Genomic DNA, 21,380 nt, shown 5'->3' with positions numbered 1-21,380 from the left:
TAATGCTTTAAATCATAATAAAATAACAATACAAAATATTTGTTAAAAGAAATCATTTAACATTTTTTAAATAATTTCTTGATATTGCCAGGAAAAAAATTTGAATAAAATGTAACATTTATTGGATGTTCAAATATTCCATCAAATCCTCCATACAAATCGTATGCAGGAAATTGTATATTCACTTAATTATAATCATATCAGATCATGCAGAAACGAGACAATTAGAATATATATTTTCTTACAAAAAATGATTTTAAAACTTTCAGTGGCCATTAATAGAGTAGAAACTATTCTCAACTTTTTAGCTTTCTTGTTCCCATCTATTAAACAATAACATAAATTTAAGATAATTTAAGCATGTAGAGGAATGCAATTTAGTTCTTAGTTATTATAAAATTTTTTGTAATTCAGTAAACCCTATTTAAAATTACTTTTAAGATATTACTGATAATTAATAGTTTCCAGAAAAATTAAAAGATTGTAAACAAAATCTTTAGACATTCATCAAACAAAATTAGATAAAAATGTTTACAATATATTACTCATATCTTCTGCTTTGAAATTTAAATAATTTTTATCGTCTTCTTTAATTATCTCATCGCATCCAACAGGGCATGTGACTATTTTGCTTTCATTTAACCATGCATAATAATGCATTCTCATCATACATGTATCAAGGAGTCTATATACAATTAAAATTCAATTTAACAAGAGCAATTATCTTTTCCTCCAGGTTGTGCATTTAGTACTCCTTGTAAATTAGTGCGACCAGGCTGACTTGGATTATGTTGTACTCCTGATTCTGCTGCATTTAAATCCAACCTATCATAAAAAGTTATAGTAATTAATAAAATTTAAAATATATTTTAGTTTGAATTAAAATTTAAATGTTGATTTTTCATACCGTCCATCTTGTATACTTTGGAAGATTTTTTTCGCTGTTTCTAAAAAGGCTTCTTCTACATTATCACCCCTGGAATGATCCATGATGTTAAAATAAATATCTATATTTTTCTTTTCTTAGTAAAGAGTGTGCATTGTGCTACATCTACATAGTATGACAGCAAAGCTACTAAGTGCACCCTTTATACATGATGCAAACTTTTACTTACGTTTTTGCACTTGCCTCTACAAACATCAATCCATTTTCATCTGCAAATTGTTTAGCTTCTTCATAAGTTACATCTCTCTGAGCATCTAGATCACTTTTATTCCCAATTAAAAATATAACCTAGAATAAAAAGAAAACAACACTAAGACTATTAATAATTTTTTTCCTTTAATTCTAATTTCATGAACATACTGTGCTTGGGTTTGTAAGATTTCTTGTATCAGTCAACCAACTACTAAGATGATTATAAGTTGAGCGTCTTGTTATATCATAGACCATTAAAGCTCCAGCAGCACCTCGATAATAAGATCTGTTGAAAATTCATTGTGTGAGTTATAAAATATTGCAACTTTGTAGCCCAGCTAAATGTTTGACTTACCTAGTTACTGCTCTAAATCGTTCTTGACCAGCTGTATCCCATATTTGAAGTTTGATTTTTTGACCAGCTACTTCTATGATTCTGGTGCCAAATTCTACTCCAATTGTATGTGGACAATCAGCCATAACTAAATTGTTGGTTCAAAAATATTCAAGAGTATAATAATAAAGAGGAAAACTTTTAAATTATAAGATGAGATAACTTACATTTTTTTTCAGTAAATTGGTGCAATAAACATGATTTTCCAACACCCATATCACCAATAATAATGTATTTGAAAATGTATGAATAATTGTAAGGTCCAGCTGACATGTTGAATCTATAATAAGAATAATAACTTTGTATTATATATTACTTGAAAATAATAAAACTATCAAAAACATGTAGATGCAAACAATACAGGACTGAATATTGAGTTTTATTGAATGAGCCATTCAATAAACTCATGAGTAAGAATTCTCATAAGTATAAACTACTTCAGTAAGAAGAAGTGAGCTTTTTCTATAATAATAATCATGGCATAGCACTAGTGTCATCATCGATATATACCGAAATTTCGCGGGCTCTCTTCGCAAATTGTAGTTTTTTAATAGTCACAAACAATCAAAGACAATTAAAAAAAATTACGTGAAGATTACGTATCAAAGCAAGATTAATCATCATATCAATGTTGTGCGACTGGAGCGAGAAAAACACAAAAATAAGGGTATATGTATAGACGCATGTAAGCACACTGCTACGCAGTGAAATGAAAGTAGGCGTATAAAAATGAAAGTAAAAACTCACAATAATGTTGCTCACGTTTGTGTAAAAAAACGAAGTCGGTAGATTGTAAATGAAGAAATATGGGGTTAAATAAGCACTGCAATTTTCGAGTACGGTCTGCAGATAGAAGTGGCAGCAGCTAGCAGTCAAACGTCGTTGAAGCCTGTCACAATCTTGCTGTAAACTCCGTTCCTACCTACGTCGCATAGATAAGAAAAAACATGAAAGTCCAAGTGCATCGGAGTGAACGACAACTCGACATACGCAGTCACAATTAATTAAAACGTAGTACTTGGGCCGAACCGTTAAGCCAAGCACTAATCAAACTGCAGCTGATCTTTTGTGTGTGTATACTGGATTATGTGTACGTACACGCCAATGGTACACATATCACTATGTATATTTATTATATATTATATATACAAAAGAAGCAGCTGTGCGATCGAAGAACTTACAATTTACAAGTTTGATCCCAAAGCGTTTGATTATTTTTCACGCGACTTTTTTTCTCTTCGCCGCTGCTACAACAGTGCTCTCCAGGTGGATATTACGTTGACTCGTTACACCCTGCTTTGCTCGTACTTTCACGGGCAGACTCCAAAGTCTAATTTGCTTTGGTGTGCAATTCTTCAATGGTAGACAACAACAAGTTAGTCTCACACTTCTGTGTATACTCCTAAACTCGCACTATAGCCACTACGCAACATGGCAGGACCCGTGTTACAGCAGTAGCAGCACCAGCAGCAATAGAAGTGGCCAAGTGAGTCAGAGCAGGAAAGTATATGTGCCTATACGGTGCATATATATATATGAGCATGACTAAAGATGTTGTACACAGTTAGGTGCGGCTATTTGCAGGAGAGCTTGAAACATGTGCGGAAGATTTTGTTTCACAATTGCCACTAAAAAAAATGCTTTTCGACAATTCTATGCCATAAACTTCTCCCCTGGATGTACGAACAATTTATAATCTCGCATTAACATTGGAATTATTAATGAGTTCATTAGTACTTTTTTACACCTATATCTATAATGCGAATTTTTAGTATTAATGCCCAACAAATTTTTGCAGAAAGTTCAAAGTCAAAAGTCAATAAAGATGCATTTAGGAGCTGGGTTGAAATGAATATTTTTTTATATTAATATAATTGTGTTTCATCATACATAAAAACTGAGGGAATAAATAATTTGATAGGTCCATCTTTCGAAAGCAATAATAGTAATATTTTCCTTTTAAACTTTTTACGAATGCAAAATTGTAATCTGTCTGTTTCTTAGTCGTCGTTGGATAGGTACGTAGCACAAACAACAGTTCGTATGATAGCTATCAGTGACGAGGACTCGAGTTTCCGACTTGAAATAAAAAATTAAGTAGCCCGCCAGCGCTCGGTCGGACTCGTTCACCGTCATTATCGACGCGTTTGAAAATTCTGGGATTCATGTTTTGTGTATATATGGTGTGCACTGTACGTATAGTTGTTGCGTACTAGTATACGAATATACTTTACAATAACAACGTTTGAAAGTTACACTTGTTGTTGATTTAAACAGTTTGTCATAGTGTGAGTCAAAATGTCTGTGACTTACGCTCAGAGGGGTAAACCAACCCCTACGCCTGCACAGTTGCAAAAGGTGCGTAAATTAAATTTCTATCTAATTGTCGGCTTTGTATAACCTAAATTCTCAGCTAGTGAAGTTACATTTTTTTTGTTTACATGCAGATGCTTGATGAAAATAGTCATCTTATACAGACAATACAAGAATATCAAAGCAAAGGCAAGTCCCAAGAATGCATACAGTAAGTTGAGCCCGCTTTTAAACCCTATTTTATTATGATTAATAATAATAATTACTTCTATTTTATTTCACTTGATTTTATTTTAGATATCAAAATATTTTGCATAAAAACTTAGTTTATTTATCTTCTATTGCTGATGCTAATCAGAGTCTACAGCACATGTTGCCTGTGAGTTGATGATTGTTTTATCAAAGTATTATTAAGATTTGTGAATCATCACAAGTTTCATCAAAACAATATTTAATTTTTAGCCTCCACAATCAATCCCAAATGGGCCTGCACATAACGCTATACCCAACCAAGGTCCACCAAATGTATCAACACCTACTGGTGCTGCTGGAGACATACCTCCTAACACACAGCAACCAATGTCAATGCCTGGATACAACCAAAACCAGCCTATTCCTCAGGGTGGTTATTCTAGAGGGCCTGTAATGCCAGGTCAAAGCCCAGCAATGAATAGTGAGTAATTCTTTATCAAGGTGATTTTAAGGCTGATATTATAGTGCAAATATTAAAATTTTATCATTTTAGGACCTCCTACAGGACCTGGTCCACAACCACAACCACAATTCAGAGGAAACCAGCAGGGCTATCCACCTCAGCAACCACCTCCCCAAGGGTACCACCCTCCATATAATAATCAAGGGCCAACTGCAAATTACCCTGGGCCTCAAAGCTCAAATTATGGTCCTGGCCAACCAAATCAATATGGTCCTCCTGGTGGGCCTCAACAGCCAAATTATCCATCTGGTAACCCTTCTAATTATGGTCCACCTTCTGGAATTAATAATTATGGACCACAACCTGGTGGATATGTCCCTCCGAATGCAAATACACCACCAAGTGGATATGGACCACCACCACCAACAAATCAACAAACATATCCTCCTAATACTCCGCAGCCTAACTTTCCATCATCAGGTCAACAACAGCAGCAACAGCAGCAACAGCAGCAACAGCAGCAACAACAGCAACAACAGCAACAACAGCAACAGCAGCAACAACAGCAACAACAACAACAACAACAACAACAACAACAACAACAACAAGCACAACAACAACAACAACAGCAACAAGCACAACAAGCACAACAAGCACAACAACAACAACAACAACAACAACAACAACAACAACAACAGCAACAGCCACCACCACCACCTCCTCAACAACAACACCCGCAGCAATCACAACAAACTGGACCATTTCCAAATTCAAGCCAACAACCTGGCTATCAACAAACACCACAAGGACCACCTACACAGAATGCCTACAATCCAAATCCTCAAGCTGGAAATTACCCTCCACCTTCTCAAGGATATCCAAATAGTGTTCCTCCTCAACAACAATATCCACCACCAGTGGTTTCAAGTGCTCAACCACCACAACCACCTGTCCCTCAACCCCCTCAATCAGGGCCACCACAACCTGGTTATGGAAACAGCTCTGGACCCGGAAGTGGTTCATCGCAGTATGGACCAGCATCGACACCTCCGTTCAGTTCAGCTGGAAGTGGTGTAAACACGTATGCTCAAAGTGGACCTACTAGTACTTCTACTGCAACGACTCCAAATCTTCCACCAAGTAATGCTCCACCATCTACATCACAACAAAGTAGTTATCAACAACCCACTCCACCACCTGGCTGGGGACCTCCAGTTCATGCGTCTCATCAGCCTCAGCATCCACCACCGCATCAGCAACCACCGCATCAGCAACCACCACACCCGTCAACACATCCACCTCATCAACAACCATCACCGCACCCACCGCATCAATTACCGTCCCCTCATCAATCACATCAACAGCCATCACCACATCCTCCCCATCAACAACCATCGCCACATCCTCCACACCCTCAGCCATCGCCTCATCCACCACATCAACAACAGTCGCCTCACCCCCCACATCAGCAACCATCGCCTCACCCACATCAGCAGCCCTCGCCACATCCGCCGCATCAACCGCAGCATCAAGCTCCTCCACCTCATCAATCACCTCACCCATCGCAATCTCCTCATTCATCTCAGTCACCGCAACAAACACCGCCATCACAAACGCCACCACAGACTCAACAACAGCAATCATCAAGTCCTGCGCCAACAGGTTTTCAGCCTCCAAGTGGACCACCACAGGGACCACCAGGTGGTCCTCCGCAGCCACAACAACCGAATAATTATGGTCCACCTCCGCCTCAACCTCTCCCAGCAGCGAATCAATCTTATGCTCCGCCAGGACCAGTGGGGCAGCCGGGTTATCCTCCTCAACCGAATCAGCATTATGGTCACCCTCAGTACCCTCCTCAAAACTATGCACCTCCACCTGGTAGCCAGGCTTATGGACAATATCCACCTAGGCCTACTGGGCACATGCCTCCACCACCAGGACCTCAAGGTCCACCTCCTAATCAGTATGGTGGATACAGCTATCAACCACCACCTCAGTAGTTCAGACTGGTTCTTTAAAATAAAATTAATTATTTGCCAATCAAGGCACTTGGAATTTTTATTATAAATCTGTAGACTTAAGTCGTGTATAAGACTATTACTTTCATATTTCCTTTTTTTTTATAATCTTGTAAATTTGTATTTTTCACATTGAAATGAATTTTTTTCCTTCATACGATATTGTAATGAAATGTCAGAGTATAGAAAGAATATAGTCTGTACATTAATTAAAATATAATTTTTAAAATAACTTAAATATTCTTATAAGATCATGTATTATATTTAATCTATCAGTATAATAATAATTAGCATGTAAAATCATAGGTTTTTTTAATGCCGTTGCTGTAAATTGTACATTTCATAGTTGTATTTTCTGTGTATTGATTAGGATAATTTTTTATCCAAGAAAAGGACTTCAAGAGATATTGCATTTTTATTAGATTCATCATGCGATAAATAATTTATTGCAGTAAAACATTATTTAATAACTTTACTATTTTTGGTAAAAAATACTATTACGAATAAAATAAATGGACGAAATATGCATTGAAAATGAAGATATGATTACTTTTTAATTTTTAACGGTATTCAATCTCAAAATATCTTTTACTTTACATGAGTACCCACTTATCATAATGATTTAAATTTTTATTTTTTTTTTGTATATTTAGATAGAACAAATTATGTAACATGCATTTTGTAAGGTATAAAAATAAATATTTGTGATTTATTTACATCGAAATCTATTGAACACTCTTTGACTACCTTTTTTTCCTCAAATGAAAATAGTATGTTTTAACTTTTATAACTTGATATTTTAGTTTTGATTTTTCAGAGCATATTAATATAAAACGATTTTGATTCAATTCTAGAGCTCATCTTTTATTTCACTACCATCATCTCTTGTATTTAAACAATTACATTCATGTTCTTTTTGTGTTACTTCTTCCATTTCTGGAAATACTTTTATTTTACTTGTGATGCGATGACTCCACTTCTAAAAAAATTCATACACATGAAATATTAAAAAATCAATGTATTAAAAAAAAATTAAATGTTGATTTACTTGAATTAAAACTGCATGATAACAGAGGATATGTTGGGGCATTAAATTATCTCTTATAAACTGTTGGGCATTTTTTGTGATTTTATAAGCTGTTTCATCATTATTAATAGCCCAATTCACTTTTTCCACCAAATCTGATAAATCGCGTTTCACTGGAATAAAATGTTTTTCAGCTTCAAGATCTTTGTAGAAAAACTCATAATATTTAGAATCTTGTTTGAATACTAGAGAATCTCCTGCAAGTAAATATGGAAATCTGTAAGCAGCTACTGTTCCATCAATATTTAGTTGATACTTGTACTAGAATAATAAATTATAAATGTTTTTCATAGTTTTTATCATAATTATAATATTCATTCTAGTGGAGTAGAAATTTTGGCTACCTCAAAAAAATCAAAAAATGATACATGTTTTTGAGTTGGTCCATATTTTTCTGCTTCTTTTGTGAAAAAAAAGAAGTTTGTTAAAGCTGCATTAAAAAGATTGGGATGTTTTCTTGATAAATCAATCAAAGTAAGTCTTGCTCTATTTGAGTCTCTACCTCTCCAGAAAACTTTTTCAATTTTCTTTTCCCATACAGTTTTACTACTAGCTTGTACTGAAAGCATGTCCAATATTACGCTAAGACAATGTTTTCAATTATTTTAATAAAACCAAAAGAAACATTTCAATGTTTATTGTCTCATCAATTTTACCTTGACATTGCTTCTACAGATGACTTTGCTAAATCATAGGTAGGGAGAATAATATCGTGGGAGTCCACAGAACCACACCATGAAAAAATAGGAAGAAGCTCTGTATTTTTAAGTACTAGAGGCCAGTCTCCCAAATTCATGAAAAATTCAACATCTGGTAAAAATAATTTGCGTGTTATTGATAAAAGGATATCATCGACAAATGTTTTGAATCCAACATGTTCACCGAAACATTGTCTGTGAATCTAGTTTGAAAATTAAAATTTAATAATTGTATCTATTTTTCTGTTTGTTATTGTACCATACCTTATTATTTTTTATCACATAATGGCAAAGGCTAACTCCGTGTGGTTGGTTAAATCTTGATATGATTTTACTTCTGTAAATTTCAAAATCAACGCTTGGAAAAAGTTGAAGATCTCTTAAAATTTGTGAGTGATTACTATTACAATGATTATCTTCCAACCATTTTTTTATAGATTTCTGAGGACAGTAACATTCTTCTTCATAAATTGGCCCTAAAATAACGAATGAACATTGTATTTAGTAAATTGAAAGACTTATTCATGTTTTTACAATAAAAACCTTTTATTAAAGGTCGAATCAATGGTAAAGTATGATTCTTGACGAGCACTTTAATCTGCAAATCGTTGCAAGTTTCGTGTAATCGATATCTGATAATAAAACTACCATCTTTACAATCAAAAATTTGAGACCATACTCTGCAGGTCTCGTTACTTAAGGAATTGCCATTGATTACTGCCGCAACGAAATTTTTTCCAGGAGAATTGGTTACACTGCAATGAGAAAGTCGCAAAAGTATCAATAATTTAGAAAAATAAAAATGAACAAGTTTTGATATCGAAAAAATGTTCAATCATACTTTAGTCCTTGATGATCGACGAGTTGCACAAATATGTATCTAGCTCGTAAAACAATTTTATCAGGCTCTAGGCCAGGACCCCAAAGAATCGTCCTTGTAGGATCGACATCAATTATTTTACGAGTGTGCGAAGTAGTTTCGTTGAAAGCACAGAGCAAAAAAAAAATAAACAACTTCCAGAACCACAACATGTTTAATGCATAGGTAGAAGCCTAATTATAAATATTTTATCATAATGTAATTTAAAATAATCAAACTTAAAAAGTGGCTAAAGAAATGATAGCGCACGTTGGTGATATATAAGGAAGCAACTTTTATGATATTGACGATTAAATGTCAAAAACCGGCTCTATCTAAAAAATTAACACGCGGATACTCGAATCACATTAGCGCCGCAGTTCAGCAGGTTCGGCTCAAACAGAGGTAAAAGGCGCATGCTCTGACCCTAATTTTCCGATTACGGGGAGCCTGTTTATATTTGCCGTGTTGATGATTTTTCGGTGTTAAAGGTGACTGACACCTGCAGCGGAGCGACGCAGTAGCAGAAGTTAAAACTTGGAGTCAACGTCGAGCGCTGCTCATATGGTTGAGATTGGAGTTGGACCGGTTATTCTGCACCGGCGAGAAAATATAAACATAGCGTAGTGGGGGACGCACGTTCATATGACAATACTTGGCTACAATAACAACTGTACGATGGCGCAAGCATAAGTAGACGATTGGTGTACCTAATGGAAAAACTCCTTAGTCAATCGACTACTTGTTTACGTTTTTCTTGTCCAAACTCCAACTACAATGACTAGTGACTACCAAGTATAATGCAGTGGTGTAAAGACGGATATAGTCTTTTTCGTCTTAGATAAAATTTTCATGAGCGACTTGTCAATGAGTGTTTGCTTTTCGAAATTCATACTCTAGTTTGACTATGAAAGTATGCAATGGCGGGAATTCACAACTGGTTCAATTGTAATTGATGACAATGCGTACATTCCTACCATTGCATTAATCAAAACCCGAGGTTCGTCAATTTCGTCGTTAATTATCAAATTAACACGACTGAAGACTTTTCTCACGAGAATCGTAACGATTGAATTGAAATAACTTAAAATGTTTATAAAGTTGAGCCGTCGGACTCGCGCGTCAATTAGAATGCAGAATTGGAAATTGCAGAACAGCGCGCGAACAAGCCCATTGGCAAGCGCGCAAAGTCGCTGTGTGCGCGCGCGATCCCAAGCCTCGCAACCATAACAACTGCAAAGATCGCAGTTGGCAAGAAGTGGGGGGGATGACTGTATAGGAGACAGGAGTAGGACGGTTGTGTTCGTCTCTCTCGCTCTCCCTCTCGAGGGTATAATATTAGCGCAAACATAGCAGAATTCGCGCTTCTCCCATGAGCTAGCGCACGACAGCGCGACTCGGTCGTTGCAGCGCTACGGCGTACTTCCGTTCCATTCTCTCGCAGTGTGAATATATATGTGCTCATGTAATTTTACCTATACCTATACATCGAACGCCTAATTTATACATGTTTATACGTACACGGCCCATGGCGTATACATTGACAAAGGCACGCATAAATTGATCGAAATGCGAACTTAAGCTTTCGCAATAAAATATCAAACGAATATTGGCACGTATATAGCTATAGATATAGCGAATCGAGCGACTCATCTGCTACTGCTTCCAAAAGTTACCTACGTAATAAATCTCCACTAGGATAGTCTCAGGTAAGAATCACTCATTTTTTTTAAGATTTATATTCGTAAACGAAACTCGCTGCTGCTGCTGCTTGACACATGTATTGTGAAGCGAGATAAAACTGTGCATTTTTGCAGGTGCAGCCATGACAAGCCGATAAACGCATACAGACACACACGGCTCTCGGTTCATCGTAGGGCCTCCGCCTTTGCTGCTGCCAGCTATTTCTTTCTTTGACCCTTATTTTCTTATTCCAATTTCGAGAGATGTGCAGCCGAATTCAGTCTCGGCATTGAGCAATTTAAAAGTTAACTTGTTATCCTGTGCATCATATGTAAAGCCAAGCATATGTAATTATCATTTTAAGCAAAAATGTGAGTGGTTTACGTCGTCATATTTACATACATTATACACATAAAGAAAATGCGTCGACCCTGCAGCGACGATCTTTGTTTATTTTCATATGAAATGCATTAGCAACGAACTCGTTCAGCCTCATTCTCTCTTCTTGCAGAACGCGAGTCTTATTTTTTTACTTGAAAAACATTGGCAAGAGGGCGTTAGCCAGGATTAGAATGAAGTTTGTGATTATATGTCGAGTCATTAAGTTATCATCTTGACACGTGCGATAATTTTTCGTTCTCTCTTATCGTCTTTCTGTCTCTCGGTAGCTCATGGAAATGAATTTCGTCCAGAAATTTTTCCGCCAGTTTGTGTAAGCGCAACGTTATTATGACTTTATACGAGTCGTATCGTACCGAGCCACAATAGAATCGGATCTAATTGAGTTTTAAGTGCGGTCTACCAAGATTACATTCGAATTTTAATCGTGCGTTGATGCATTTAAAATACACATAAAGGAAGATTGATTTGGTACGTGAGAGGCATTGATTTAGCAGGCGAACGATTTTGGGAGGGGAAGACTTGCTTAGACTCGGCGCTACAGCTGGTGAAAAAGAGCGAGGAAAAGCAGAAGATCGTCGAGCTCGCATACATATATGTGGTAGAGCGCATACATAAGGGTCACACGAAGCTGGCGGGATCGGGAGCCGGGAGGAGGAGAAGGCGGCGGCCAGAAGTGCAATGCATATATGTGTCTTTGTTGTTTGTGTGTGAGTGTGTGTATGTGTATGTATAACGCGCTAATATTGGAGACAGGTTGGAACTTGGATGCGCAATTGACTAGCGCGCAAGCGTGTGTCGCGCTCCGAAAGTCCGACGTTGCGATCGCTCGAGTCAGTCGGCCTTCTCGCACAGAGCCAGCCTCAACAGCCGCAGCATCGTGTTCAGGCTTTCGCCTAAACGCACTCGCATATATATACATATATTATATATATATACCTCCAGAGCATTTGATCCGCACCTACACATCTTAGCAGCGCATATATATGTAGTCGTATATACATATATAGAAAGAGAGAGATACTTATGTGTGTATGGGAGAGATACCCGCAAAGAACTACTACGCAGTACACGAAGCGCCCGCCCGTCGTCCCTCTTTGTTATTTTGTCTTCTCTATACGATACTCCATTTTGGATTAAGTCTCAATTGGCTTTCTTCGGCGTTCACTTCGAATGTTTATTATTGCTTACTCACGAGATAGTTCATACATTTGATTTTCGTCATTGTAAAAGTATATTGTTCAACTTTATTTATTCATTTTAATTGCGAAGAAGGTTCGAAAGTTTCTCAATGTAAGCGTAGCGAGGCATATGCTTACAACGAAATACCAATCCTACCTTCTGTATTTTGCACGCATTTTTATAGCGGTAGGACTGAAGCTCTTATCGATCAGCCACGGAAACAGTTGTCGAATTTTTTTTTCGTTTATCGTCTTGAAGGAGAGAAAAAACAAACGCACGCAAGAGCTATATCGAGAGAGAGCGAGAGAGAGAGAGAGCGCAAAAATTTGCACTCGTTGTTGCCGTGATTTTACGAGAAAGAGAAAATGGCTGCCTTCGAGACAAGCACACCTCATGACTAAAGTTACCTTATAACTTCGACACACTAAAAACATTGTTGCAGATTACGTTCCATAAGTAAAAGTTACCCAACTCGGCACACGTCTATTTAATGCGCTTCGCATGAGAGGATATTAATAAGCATTATCATGGTAAGTCGTTCATTTACGTTAATTTTTTTTATCATTAAGTTCTCGTATCACTCCAAGCATATGTTCATTATTGCGCGTCAATATTTATCTATAGATATACTGACAGAAGCGCAGGCAGACATTTTGAATTCGCTCTCGCGACTTATTGCCCTGGCCTACGTTACGAGCCTGGCTAGGCCGCCAGAGGGCGCGAAAACCAGTCCTCTTGTGAGCGTATATTACACAGACCAGCTTCGGCTCGATGCTCACGGTTTCCGTTTCCCGTTGTTACGCGCCTTTGTACGAGTCTCTCGCGCTATTATGGCCACTCTCCCTCTTAATATGCGTGCCATCGTTCAGCTACGTGTCTCGGGTTTTTTCGGCCAACCTCACCCACATGTTTCATTTCATCTACCAACGCGTAGCTGCGCACATCGGGCATTGAATATGCTTCCACTTTGCTCCAGCGGACACGTGTCCATATTTTACGATATAAGATAACTTTTTTATGAATATTTTTTTTTTTTTTTTTAATGTAATAGTAGCACGGTTTTAATTTGAAATGACGGAAGAATTGAAGAAATCGGTAAACATTGTTTAAATTTTATTATCTTAAATGTAGCCCATTATTGATAAATCCTCACTACAAAATTTTTGAATTTCCGACAATTTTATAACCAACAAACTTTTTTATTGTTTCAGCCCCGAATAGACCCATTATCTCTACTTAGGTGCCTTAGTGTCCTACTTGGTCCCAATGGAGGTATTAAGAGCAAGGATGAGGTTATTCGGTTAGCCAATTTAATGACCAAGTTTTCCAAAAAACTTGTTTCAAAATGCATTTACATTCAAATTCTCAAGAGTACTACTCCAGAACTCCTGAACCAGTAAGTCTATGTTATTTAATTTTGAATTCATTCAATTTTTCTTTATATTATACTAAATTATACTAAATGTCATAAAAATTTGCATACTGAGACACGCAATTATTGGTTCATTAAAATGAATGCGTGTATAAAATCAAAAGTGTGCCAGATTGAATTAAGAACTCTGAACCATTGGGCGGTTGCATTGATGGACCGTACTTACTGATATGTGTTCTACATTTAATTAATGATTTTTAACAATAATTTATAATTATCATTGAGTTGAATATATCTAAAAGCCATTGTTCTATTTATTGTTTCAGATTTATGGGAGCAGGAGGAGGTTGGAATCTTGTTCACTCGTGGCTTACTGATTGTATTGTGAACAAAAATATGGCATTGACCCAAGAAATTTTGGAACTATTGTTACTTTGTCCAGTGGACATTGAGCGATTAAAAAGTAATAATACTCCCAAGCTTATCAAAGGTCTTTCTAAAGATGCAAAAGATCAGAAGGTTAAAAACTTGGCTAATCGTATAGTTGAACAATGGCTAAAAATGGTAAAAGGAGAGGCCCCTAGTGGCGTTTCTAGCACACAAACTCTCAACCCATCACAGCCTTTAGTTACCAATAATCTACCCCAGACAAATAATGTTAATATTAGCCAAGTAGCAACTCTTAGTTCTGTAAGTGAGGGTAACATGACCAATCATGTTGGTGAAAGTCCCATTTCTCAAAAGTCTGATGATTCTGCTCCAATTTCTCATTCCGACAAACCCCTAAATTCACCATCTATGTATAAAATTACCATACGAGATGGTAAGCAAGTTTTAACACAAGTTCAGACTGATGTAGCTAATATAAATGCTGCTAGTGTAAATAAAGTTCAAAGTGAATTAATGAAAGACAGTCTTTTTAAAGATAAAGTTCATGAAATTAATATTGAACAAAGTGAAAACATTGAAAGGACAGATTCAGATGCTAAAAGCTCTGGTAAAGATGTCTCAAATGATAAATCTAGTGTTGTGGAAAGTAAATCTAATCCAATAAATGATAATTCAATGATAGATGAAAATGACAGTAGCGATGTTAAAACAATAACCACGGTTAAAGTCAATGGTGATAAAAAAGAAGATAAAAAAAGTACAAATAGCTTGGAAAAGAAAAGTAGTAACCACTCTTCTTCAAAAAGTTCTAGTAAATATAGCTCAAGCTCTAGTAAACACAGCTCTAGCTCTCATCGATCTAGCTCACATAAATCCAGCTCTAGCTCAAAAAGTAGTAGTAGCTCTAGAGACAAGTCTTCCAGAGACAAGGAAAAGGATAGACATCACTCTAGTAGTTCAAAAAGTTCAAGCTTAAAAACTAAATCAGACAAAGATAAAGAAAAAGAAAAATTGAAAAAAGACCAAGCTGAAAAAGATAAGGCCACATTAGAGAAATTACAAATCCCATCTTTGGGTTCAAAATTAGGAAAAATTCCAAAGAAAAAAAGCGACGATGAAAAACCAGCAGATTCCTCATCCAGCAAAACTCAGACTGATAAAATTGAAACTAAAAAAATTTATCAGATTCCGGAAAAGAAAAATATCTCAATATCAATTGAAACTAGGAAAGAAGGATCTCGTCCAAAGACTGTAAAAACTTTCAATTCGAAGTTTAGATCAACTGGTCTCGAAGAAGAAGTCAAACCAATGCCTAAAAAGAAACCTACGTTGCCTGATAAAAAAGTGGTAATTCCAAGAATGCCGATTAAAAGGTATTCTCCCATTAGAGATGTACCCATTGAAAGTAGAAAATCAAAGTTACTTTTGGAGTCTCCAACTATTGAAGAAAAGAAAGGAGGCATCAAACTTATTCCAGCTAAACCTAAAGGTATGTTTAATTTTTTCATTATTCTTGTATAATAGATTTATTCAAAAGTAATTCAACAGTTCAATTATTACATTTTACATTGAAAATTGAAGGTAGAATTTGTATGTTAATATTTAATTTAACTAAATTTTGATTACTCAATTCTAAGTTTTAATATATCTCTCTGATTTTGGTTAAGATATATGTTAGAAATTTAATAGTTCTAACACTTGAATATTGAGTTTTCAGGTGGGCAGTCATTGAAACAATTGGTGCTAAGTTCTATTTCTCTAGTCAACAAACTATACACATATGAACACACTCATGTTACATTAGTTCTAGTCATGAAGCTTTTTAAATTTACAATTACTAATTAATTTTTTCAGGAACATTGAAATTTTATTCATTCCATTTTAATTTTATAATTAATTGTATATGTTAAACACTATATGGTATAACATTTCATCTTCAAAAGATAAGAGGAAAATGATGTACGTGTTTATCATCTTCAAGTAAATTTTACTCTCCAGAAAACCCAAAGAAGTTCTCAGAGGCTCTACACATGACTGCAATAATTTTAATAAATTTTATGTGGATTCAGCAGGTAAACTTCGATAAAAACAATATTTAAAAGAAACTTTTAAATACCTCATGAATAATTTTGAAATTTTGAATCATTAATAACTAGTCAAAAACGGTGATACAAGTTTAAGAGTGAATGTGTGTGCAAAATCGTAAAAAATAGACATTAATAGTGAGAAAGCCGTACTCGTTACAATTTATACTAGGTAAGGTCTAAGAGAATATAATTCTTGTCTATTAATTTTTATCCCTTGTAATGTATTATATACCCATATTTAAAGTATTTCAATAAAACATCAGAAATCTGGAAACATTAATCTTGGGTTTCTATTATACAATATCATGTATAACTCTCATAAAAGAGAAATCCAAAAAAAAAAAAGCAATGAATTGTTGTATTCATACTTAAGTCGGGCCCATCCAGATTTCCATCCTCTCGGTAAATAAAAGTTCGCCGGGAAAATTAGTTTTTTGTAAAATTTCAAATAAAATTAATTTAACGGCTCGTAATGATGTTTTTGCAAGTATTGTAAAATACCAATTTTAAACTTGGTTTAAAAGTGTACATTTTTGCACTAATTTCATCACTTTAAATCCCAAATTGACGTAATCAACATTTCGAGCCCTGATTTAGAATTTTTTCTTCGTTCAAGCTTTCCTGTATAGAGTTATATACCGGAGAGAATAGAAATTGGTGGACACGACCATCCCACATATCCTTTGTGTAAATGTGAAGTGTAAATGTTGAATAGAAGTTTTAATTACGGTCGTTTTTGCAGTTTAATACACGGTGTTGGATTTTTATTTAAAAGAAAATTAATCGCATCATTAGTTTTATTTTTCGAAGAAACTCGTTTTGTTCAGTAAATTACAGTAAAGCAAAGTTTTTATCGAGAAAAATATTAAGTTTTGTGCTTTAATTGATTATTAAATCACGGGAAGTTCAAGAATGACTGTTGGATGAAAATATACTGACATGATTATTAATAATGAATGCAAATAAAAGGAGGAAACGGGAGAAGGATCAAAAAGAAGTTAAGGATCTAATGAATATAACGAGGATAATCATGGAAAACGATGTCCTCTCAGAAGTGTCGAAGAACTGCTCAAGAAATTCAAAAGGCTGACTAATGGAAGGCGCAAAGCCTGACCGGCCCACAGATCTCAAAGCAGCTTCTTTATTAAGAAAAAAAGAGCATTTGGTTGGTTATAAAATTACGTTTGTTGCAGACCTATACCATCAAAATAATCTTAATTTTTTTTCTGAACAAGTCGCTATTATGCCAAATATTTAATTTTAAACAACTCGCGCGGTTGTCCTTTTTGGTTCGAAGTGTTTTACATTTGCATTGACATGGCACAAGAGCATTTAAGTGATTAAATTGCAAGCTCATCAATTCAGCGCGATCAAGTCCTGTTGTAAGAGTTGCCTCTTGTAATAGAGTACCGGATTATGAACGATTTATAAATCGATGAAAAAAATCATACAGATGCCGTAAAGAATTAATAAGTTAGTACGATATATTGTCTCGGATGGGTGGAGCTCAAGAGCTGGGCAATATGATTATCGGTCATTAGTGGCAAGCACAGAGAGGTGAAAAGTTTCGGCACGATCTCGTAGAGAAACGTTTTTAAGCACGAGTGAGATCCGTAGATGTGCACAATATATCTATATAGATACATATCGTGGCAGCTACGCGTACTCTACTATGTACGACATATACATGCGGCGCGGCCGTGAGCGAGCGAGCGAGCGGTGGTGGGCGAAGGCGAAGCACGTGTGCGCGCGCGATCCATCGTGTCCACGCGCTTTCGTATACGACGCGTTCCGTACTATGTCAATGTACCCGTAACGATCATTAAAGAGAAAAACTTTCCTTTTTTATATTCATCCGATTTGCTTCGATCGTTCATTTCGTAACTTCGTACGGCTCGGCGAGTCCCAGTTAGACGCCGCTTTGCATTCGTGCTTACCGCACCTGCACATTAGCGAGAACGGATTTCGCGAATTCATTGTCACTACTGCGAAATGATATTTATTAATTATTGAGCTCTTGTTGCCTAATGACGTAGCGTGAATCGATCACGGTGTTTCGATTCAACAAATTCAATCGAAGGTCTCTAATTAATTAAGTTAACTAATTTTTCTAGTGAATAAATTCAAATTAATTTGATAGGTAAGAGTTATTTTCTTGATGATATTTCCATTGTGAAAACGAATCGATTGATACTCTATTGCCGATGAAAGCTAGTCAACGTCTGACTTGGTTTTTCTGCGCGCATGAAAATGCTCGATAATCTGATATTATAAATTCAACGAAGCCCGACGTAAATGCTTTGTGAACCTAACGCTTGCTTCTAATAAATAAGAAAAGGCGCAAATATAATTTTTTTAGTCCGAACTGCTGACATTCCTGCAAGCGTTATCAAATTATTAACGATGAATCACAAATTTCTCTGTGTAATTGGCAAATTAGCGAAATGTGATCGCTCGTTATTGGTCAACACCACAACGGAAAACATTTTAAAAAAGAACAAGACATTTCATGTTGCATTATTATTATCTATACTCTTGTTTACTCATTTATTTTTCAGGAGCTTAGCACCAATTGTTTCAAAAACCCACCTTGATAGTCATTGCGTCACGCTACGTATTATATGATATATGCTATTTAGAAGTCAATGAGCATAACAGAATGGCGGTGCAAATTTTTTACCCAATTTTTTTCTCATTTCAGTGATGCATTTACAAGAAAGCGACATGTTTATGGACGCGCTCACCGCGTCGACGAAGAACGATAAGCCGCGGAAGCGCAAGAGGCGAGCATCGCTCACGAAAGACGGCGGGCCGGATGCGAAAAAGTTGGAATCGGATAACAATAACTCACCGGTCTCGTCACCGTTATCGTCGCCAACGGGCCGCGACGCTGACGACAAATCGCTCTTGTCGCTCAAGCCGACTTTTAGATTTTACCAGGACACTTTAGAGACCGAGGAGGATGACAAGTCCAAGGCCAAGGACGATGACAAAGATGCCGTTAAAAAAGAAAACAAAAATGAAAACGACGATGACGACGAGCAAGTTGCCAAGAGCAGGAGTGAGTATATCTTTCAATATTTTCTTAAATTAATTTTTCACGGCATGACGATTTTCTAACAAAAAATCTTTTCGACAGCACCCACACCGGAGAATAACTTTGATGACGAGAATAAGAGCGATTCACCGGACGATCCTGCTGCACTCGTCAGCGAAGCGCTTGAAAAAGAGCCACCGGTTCCCGGTGCTCTTAAGAGTGTACTCGTTATTCAAAAACGTAAAGGACCGAAAAAGTCGCTCAAGTGGAAGACTGAACTCGAAGCTGTGAGATATTTCGAGCTCGATGAGACCGAGCGTGTCAACGTCACGAAAACATTCACTGATATGAAGCAAATGGAGAAGCAAAATGAGAGGGAAGCCTTCCAAATGGCCAGAAAATTGAGCAGCGAAGACGTAATGGAAGAGAAGACAGCGTGGAGGCCACTCATACCGATAGATCAGCCGCCGGCGCTTGTCGAGCCGGGCAAAGACAGCCGCGAAAAAGATATACAATATGCTCGTGAAAAAGGAATACTTCAAGCCATCTACTTTACTCGTAGCATGTGAGTTTCTATTCATTCGTGATCTTTTTTACCGTCATCTCTATCCTCCTTCAACTTTACTTATTATTCCTTTTTTACAGGATTCCCGATTCACCAGCAGAACCAGATGAAGAGCGACATCACATGTATGTTGATCCCAAGATTATCCCGCTTAGTGATCTTACTGGTAATGAAGATTGTACCAAAGACTATTCGAATGTTCCATGGCCAGAGCCAAAAACGGTGTTACCGTTGCCAGCAGCCGCATCTAAATCCTCATTCTTCAACGTATACCACCCTCCGCCTCAACATGCTTCTCAAATGGGACTTCCTCCGATGAATGCACAACCACCAATCGCTAGCATTCCACAAATAGTTCCAGACATCACCGCTAACGTCATGCCGAATGCAGCTGTTGTAGTCGGTGGAGCTGGCGGTGGTGGATGGAGAACCGGAGATGGTAAAATCGTTGTGCCTGATCCCACAATACCGCCAATGACGAATTATCCGGATAGTAATCAAATTCCACCGCCAAATGCTATTAATGGACCTATTTATAATCCGGAAAGCAGCTATATGTTGCCTGGTAATCCTGAAGAAATGAATTACAATAATTTTCAAGGTCCACCTGGTCCTGGTATGTTCAATGGTCCACCGCCTGGAGGGCCTCCAGGACCACCAGGTGGTTTCCAAGGTCCAAGGGGACCGATGCACGGTAATCGTGGACGGGGCGGTCCAGGTTGGTATAGAGGTGGTCCTAGAGGTGCTTGGAGAGGAGGAGGAGGCTGGAGAGGTAATAACAAACCTCCACCAGGCTATAGAAATTTCAACAAGAACAATTACAATAATCGAGTCAACTGTCCGCCTTATTGAAAAGATATTGTTGTGAAATTGGTACAAGTTGTTGAATATTAGCTGCTGGTCGGCTCTAAAACTTTATTGTGATAATGTTGTCTTTGACCAAGACACTCCTTATTATTAAAAAATACTTATATAAAGTATTAAAATGCTGAATCATACGGAACCGGAGCACATGATTAAGTCTATAACGTTACCCATTAAGTTTTATTTCTTGGAAATAATATTGTATAATCTTAAACCTTGCCCAACGAAGATGAAGGAAAAATGCGAGTGCGTTTGCCAAATAAAATTGAAGTAAACGAAAAATGATTTTATTCTCTGTTGCGTTGCAGAGTAAATCTACATTAGTTTTATCACGGGTTTGCCTAGTTTTACAGTTAATCTCTTTTGTAAATATTGTACATTTTTGTAAAGCAAATATAATAAGCAAGACTGTTTTATTCTATAAATATAAATATATATATATATATATGCTATATATAGATAAATAAAAAAAATATATATATTCTGCAAGATACAGTATCAAAATTAATCGAAACTTCGACGCGTGTAAATTAAATTGCGATTCAAGAAACGTTATTAATAGCTTAATGTTTTGATTAGAAGTTTTTAAATAAAATCAATCAACAAAATAATAAATGATGCAATTTTTTACAACTC

General features: G+C 36.5%; 4 protein-coding genes across 8 annotated transcripts; 2 read left to right on the top strand and 2 right to left on the bottom strand.

Annotated features, from left to right (window-relative positions):
* Nucleotides 1-37: 37 nt before the first annotated feature.
* On the bottom strand, nt 38-3,018 carry LOC106656678 (ras-related protein Rab-14). Of its 2 annotated transcripts, none has more exons than XM_014377757.2 (8): nt 2,714-3,018; nt 2,280-2,454; nt 1,700-1,812; nt 1,494-1,620; nt 1,307-1,424; nt 1,116-1,234; nt 908-976; nt 38-825 (listed from the first exon to the last, which is right to left on the bottom strand). In XM_014377757.2, exons 3-8 carry the CDS (start codon nt 1,803-1,805, stop codon nt 708-710), a joined length of 657 nt encoding a protein of 218 aa, XP_014233243.1. In that variant the 5' UTR covers nt 1,806-1,812; nt 2,280-2,454; nt 2,714-3,018; the 3' UTR covers nt 38-707. The 2 variants fall into 2 exon arrangements, with proteins under 2 accessions (XP_014233243.1, XP_014233244.1); XM_014377758.2 differs by having other exon boundaries at nt 2,295-2,454.
* A 503-nt stretch (nt 3,019-3,521) lies between these two features.
* Nucleotides 3,522-6,965, top strand: LOC106656675 (basic salivary proline-rich protein 1). Its single transcript, XM_014377751.2, has 6 exons — nt 3,522-3,890; nt 3,980-4,056; nt 4,143-4,224; nt 4,308-4,518; nt 4,591-5,640; nt 6,163-6,965. The coding sequence occupies exons 1-6, from the start codon at nt 3,831-3,833 to the stop codon at nt 6,501-6,503; spliced, it is 1,821 nt and encodes a 606-aa protein (XP_014233237.1). The 5' UTR covers nt 3,522-3,830; the 3' UTR covers nt 6,504-6,965.
* A 70-nt stretch (nt 6,966-7,035) lies between these two features.
* LOC106656677 (KDEL motif-containing protein 1-like) lies at nt 7,036-10,191 on the bottom strand. 2 transcript variants are annotated; one of them, XM_023463250.1, is made up of 8 exons: nt 9,436-10,191; nt 9,148-9,359; nt 8,850-9,061; nt 8,571-8,782; nt 8,265-8,509; nt 7,953-8,190; nt 7,570-7,869; nt 7,036-7,500 (listed from the first exon to the last, which is right to left on the bottom strand). In XM_023463250.1, the coding sequence occupies exons 2-8, from the start codon at nt 9,336-9,338 to the stop codon at nt 7,372-7,374; spliced, it is 1,527 nt and encodes a 508-aa protein (XP_023319018.1). In that variant the 5' UTR covers nt 9,339-9,359; nt 9,436-10,191; the 3' UTR covers nt 7,036-7,371. The 2 variants fall into 2 exon arrangements, with proteins under 2 accessions (XP_023319018.1, XP_014233242.1); XM_014377756.2 differs by having other exon boundaries at nt 9,148-10,190.
* A 329-nt stretch (nt 10,192-10,520) lies between these two features.
* On the top strand, nt 10,521-21,355 carry LOC106656674 (serine/threonine-protein phosphatase 1 regulatory subunit 10-like). 3 transcript variants are annotated; one of them, XM_014377749.2, is made up of 8 exons: nt 10,521-10,874; nt 10,983-11,219; nt 12,872-12,959; nt 13,641-13,825; nt 14,128-15,680; nt 18,980-19,339; nt 19,418-19,880; nt 19,961-21,355. In XM_014377749.2, exons 3-8 carry the CDS (start codon nt 12,957-12,959, stop codon nt 20,730-20,732), a joined length of 3,336 nt encoding a protein of 1,111 aa, XP_014233235.1. In that variant the 5' UTR covers nt 10,521-10,874; nt 10,983-11,219; nt 12,872-12,956; the 3' UTR covers nt 20,733-21,355. The 3 variants fall into 3 exon arrangements, with proteins under 3 accessions (XP_014233235.1, XP_023319017.1, XP_014233234.1); XM_023463249.1 differs by lacking the exons at nt 10,521-10,874; nt 10,983-11,219 and having other exon boundaries at nt 11,890-12,959; XM_014377748.2 differs by lacking the exons at nt 10,521-10,874; nt 10,983-11,219; nt 12,872-12,959 and adding an exon at nt 13,230-13,524.
* The last annotated feature ends 25 nt before the right edge of the window (nt 21,356-21,380 follow it).

Source organism: Trichogramma pretiosum, unplaced genomic scaffold, assembly GCF_000599845.2.
Source record: "Trichogramma pretiosum strain Unisexual culture from Peru unplaced genomic scaffold, Tpre_2.0 scaffold41, whole genome shotgun sequence".
In the NCBI taxonomy this organism is placed as follows: domain Eukaryota; kingdom Metazoa; phylum Arthropoda; class Insecta; order Hymenoptera; family Trichogrammatidae; genus Trichogramma; species Trichogramma pretiosum.
This window is presented reverse-complemented; position numbering and strand designations above follow the sequence as displayed.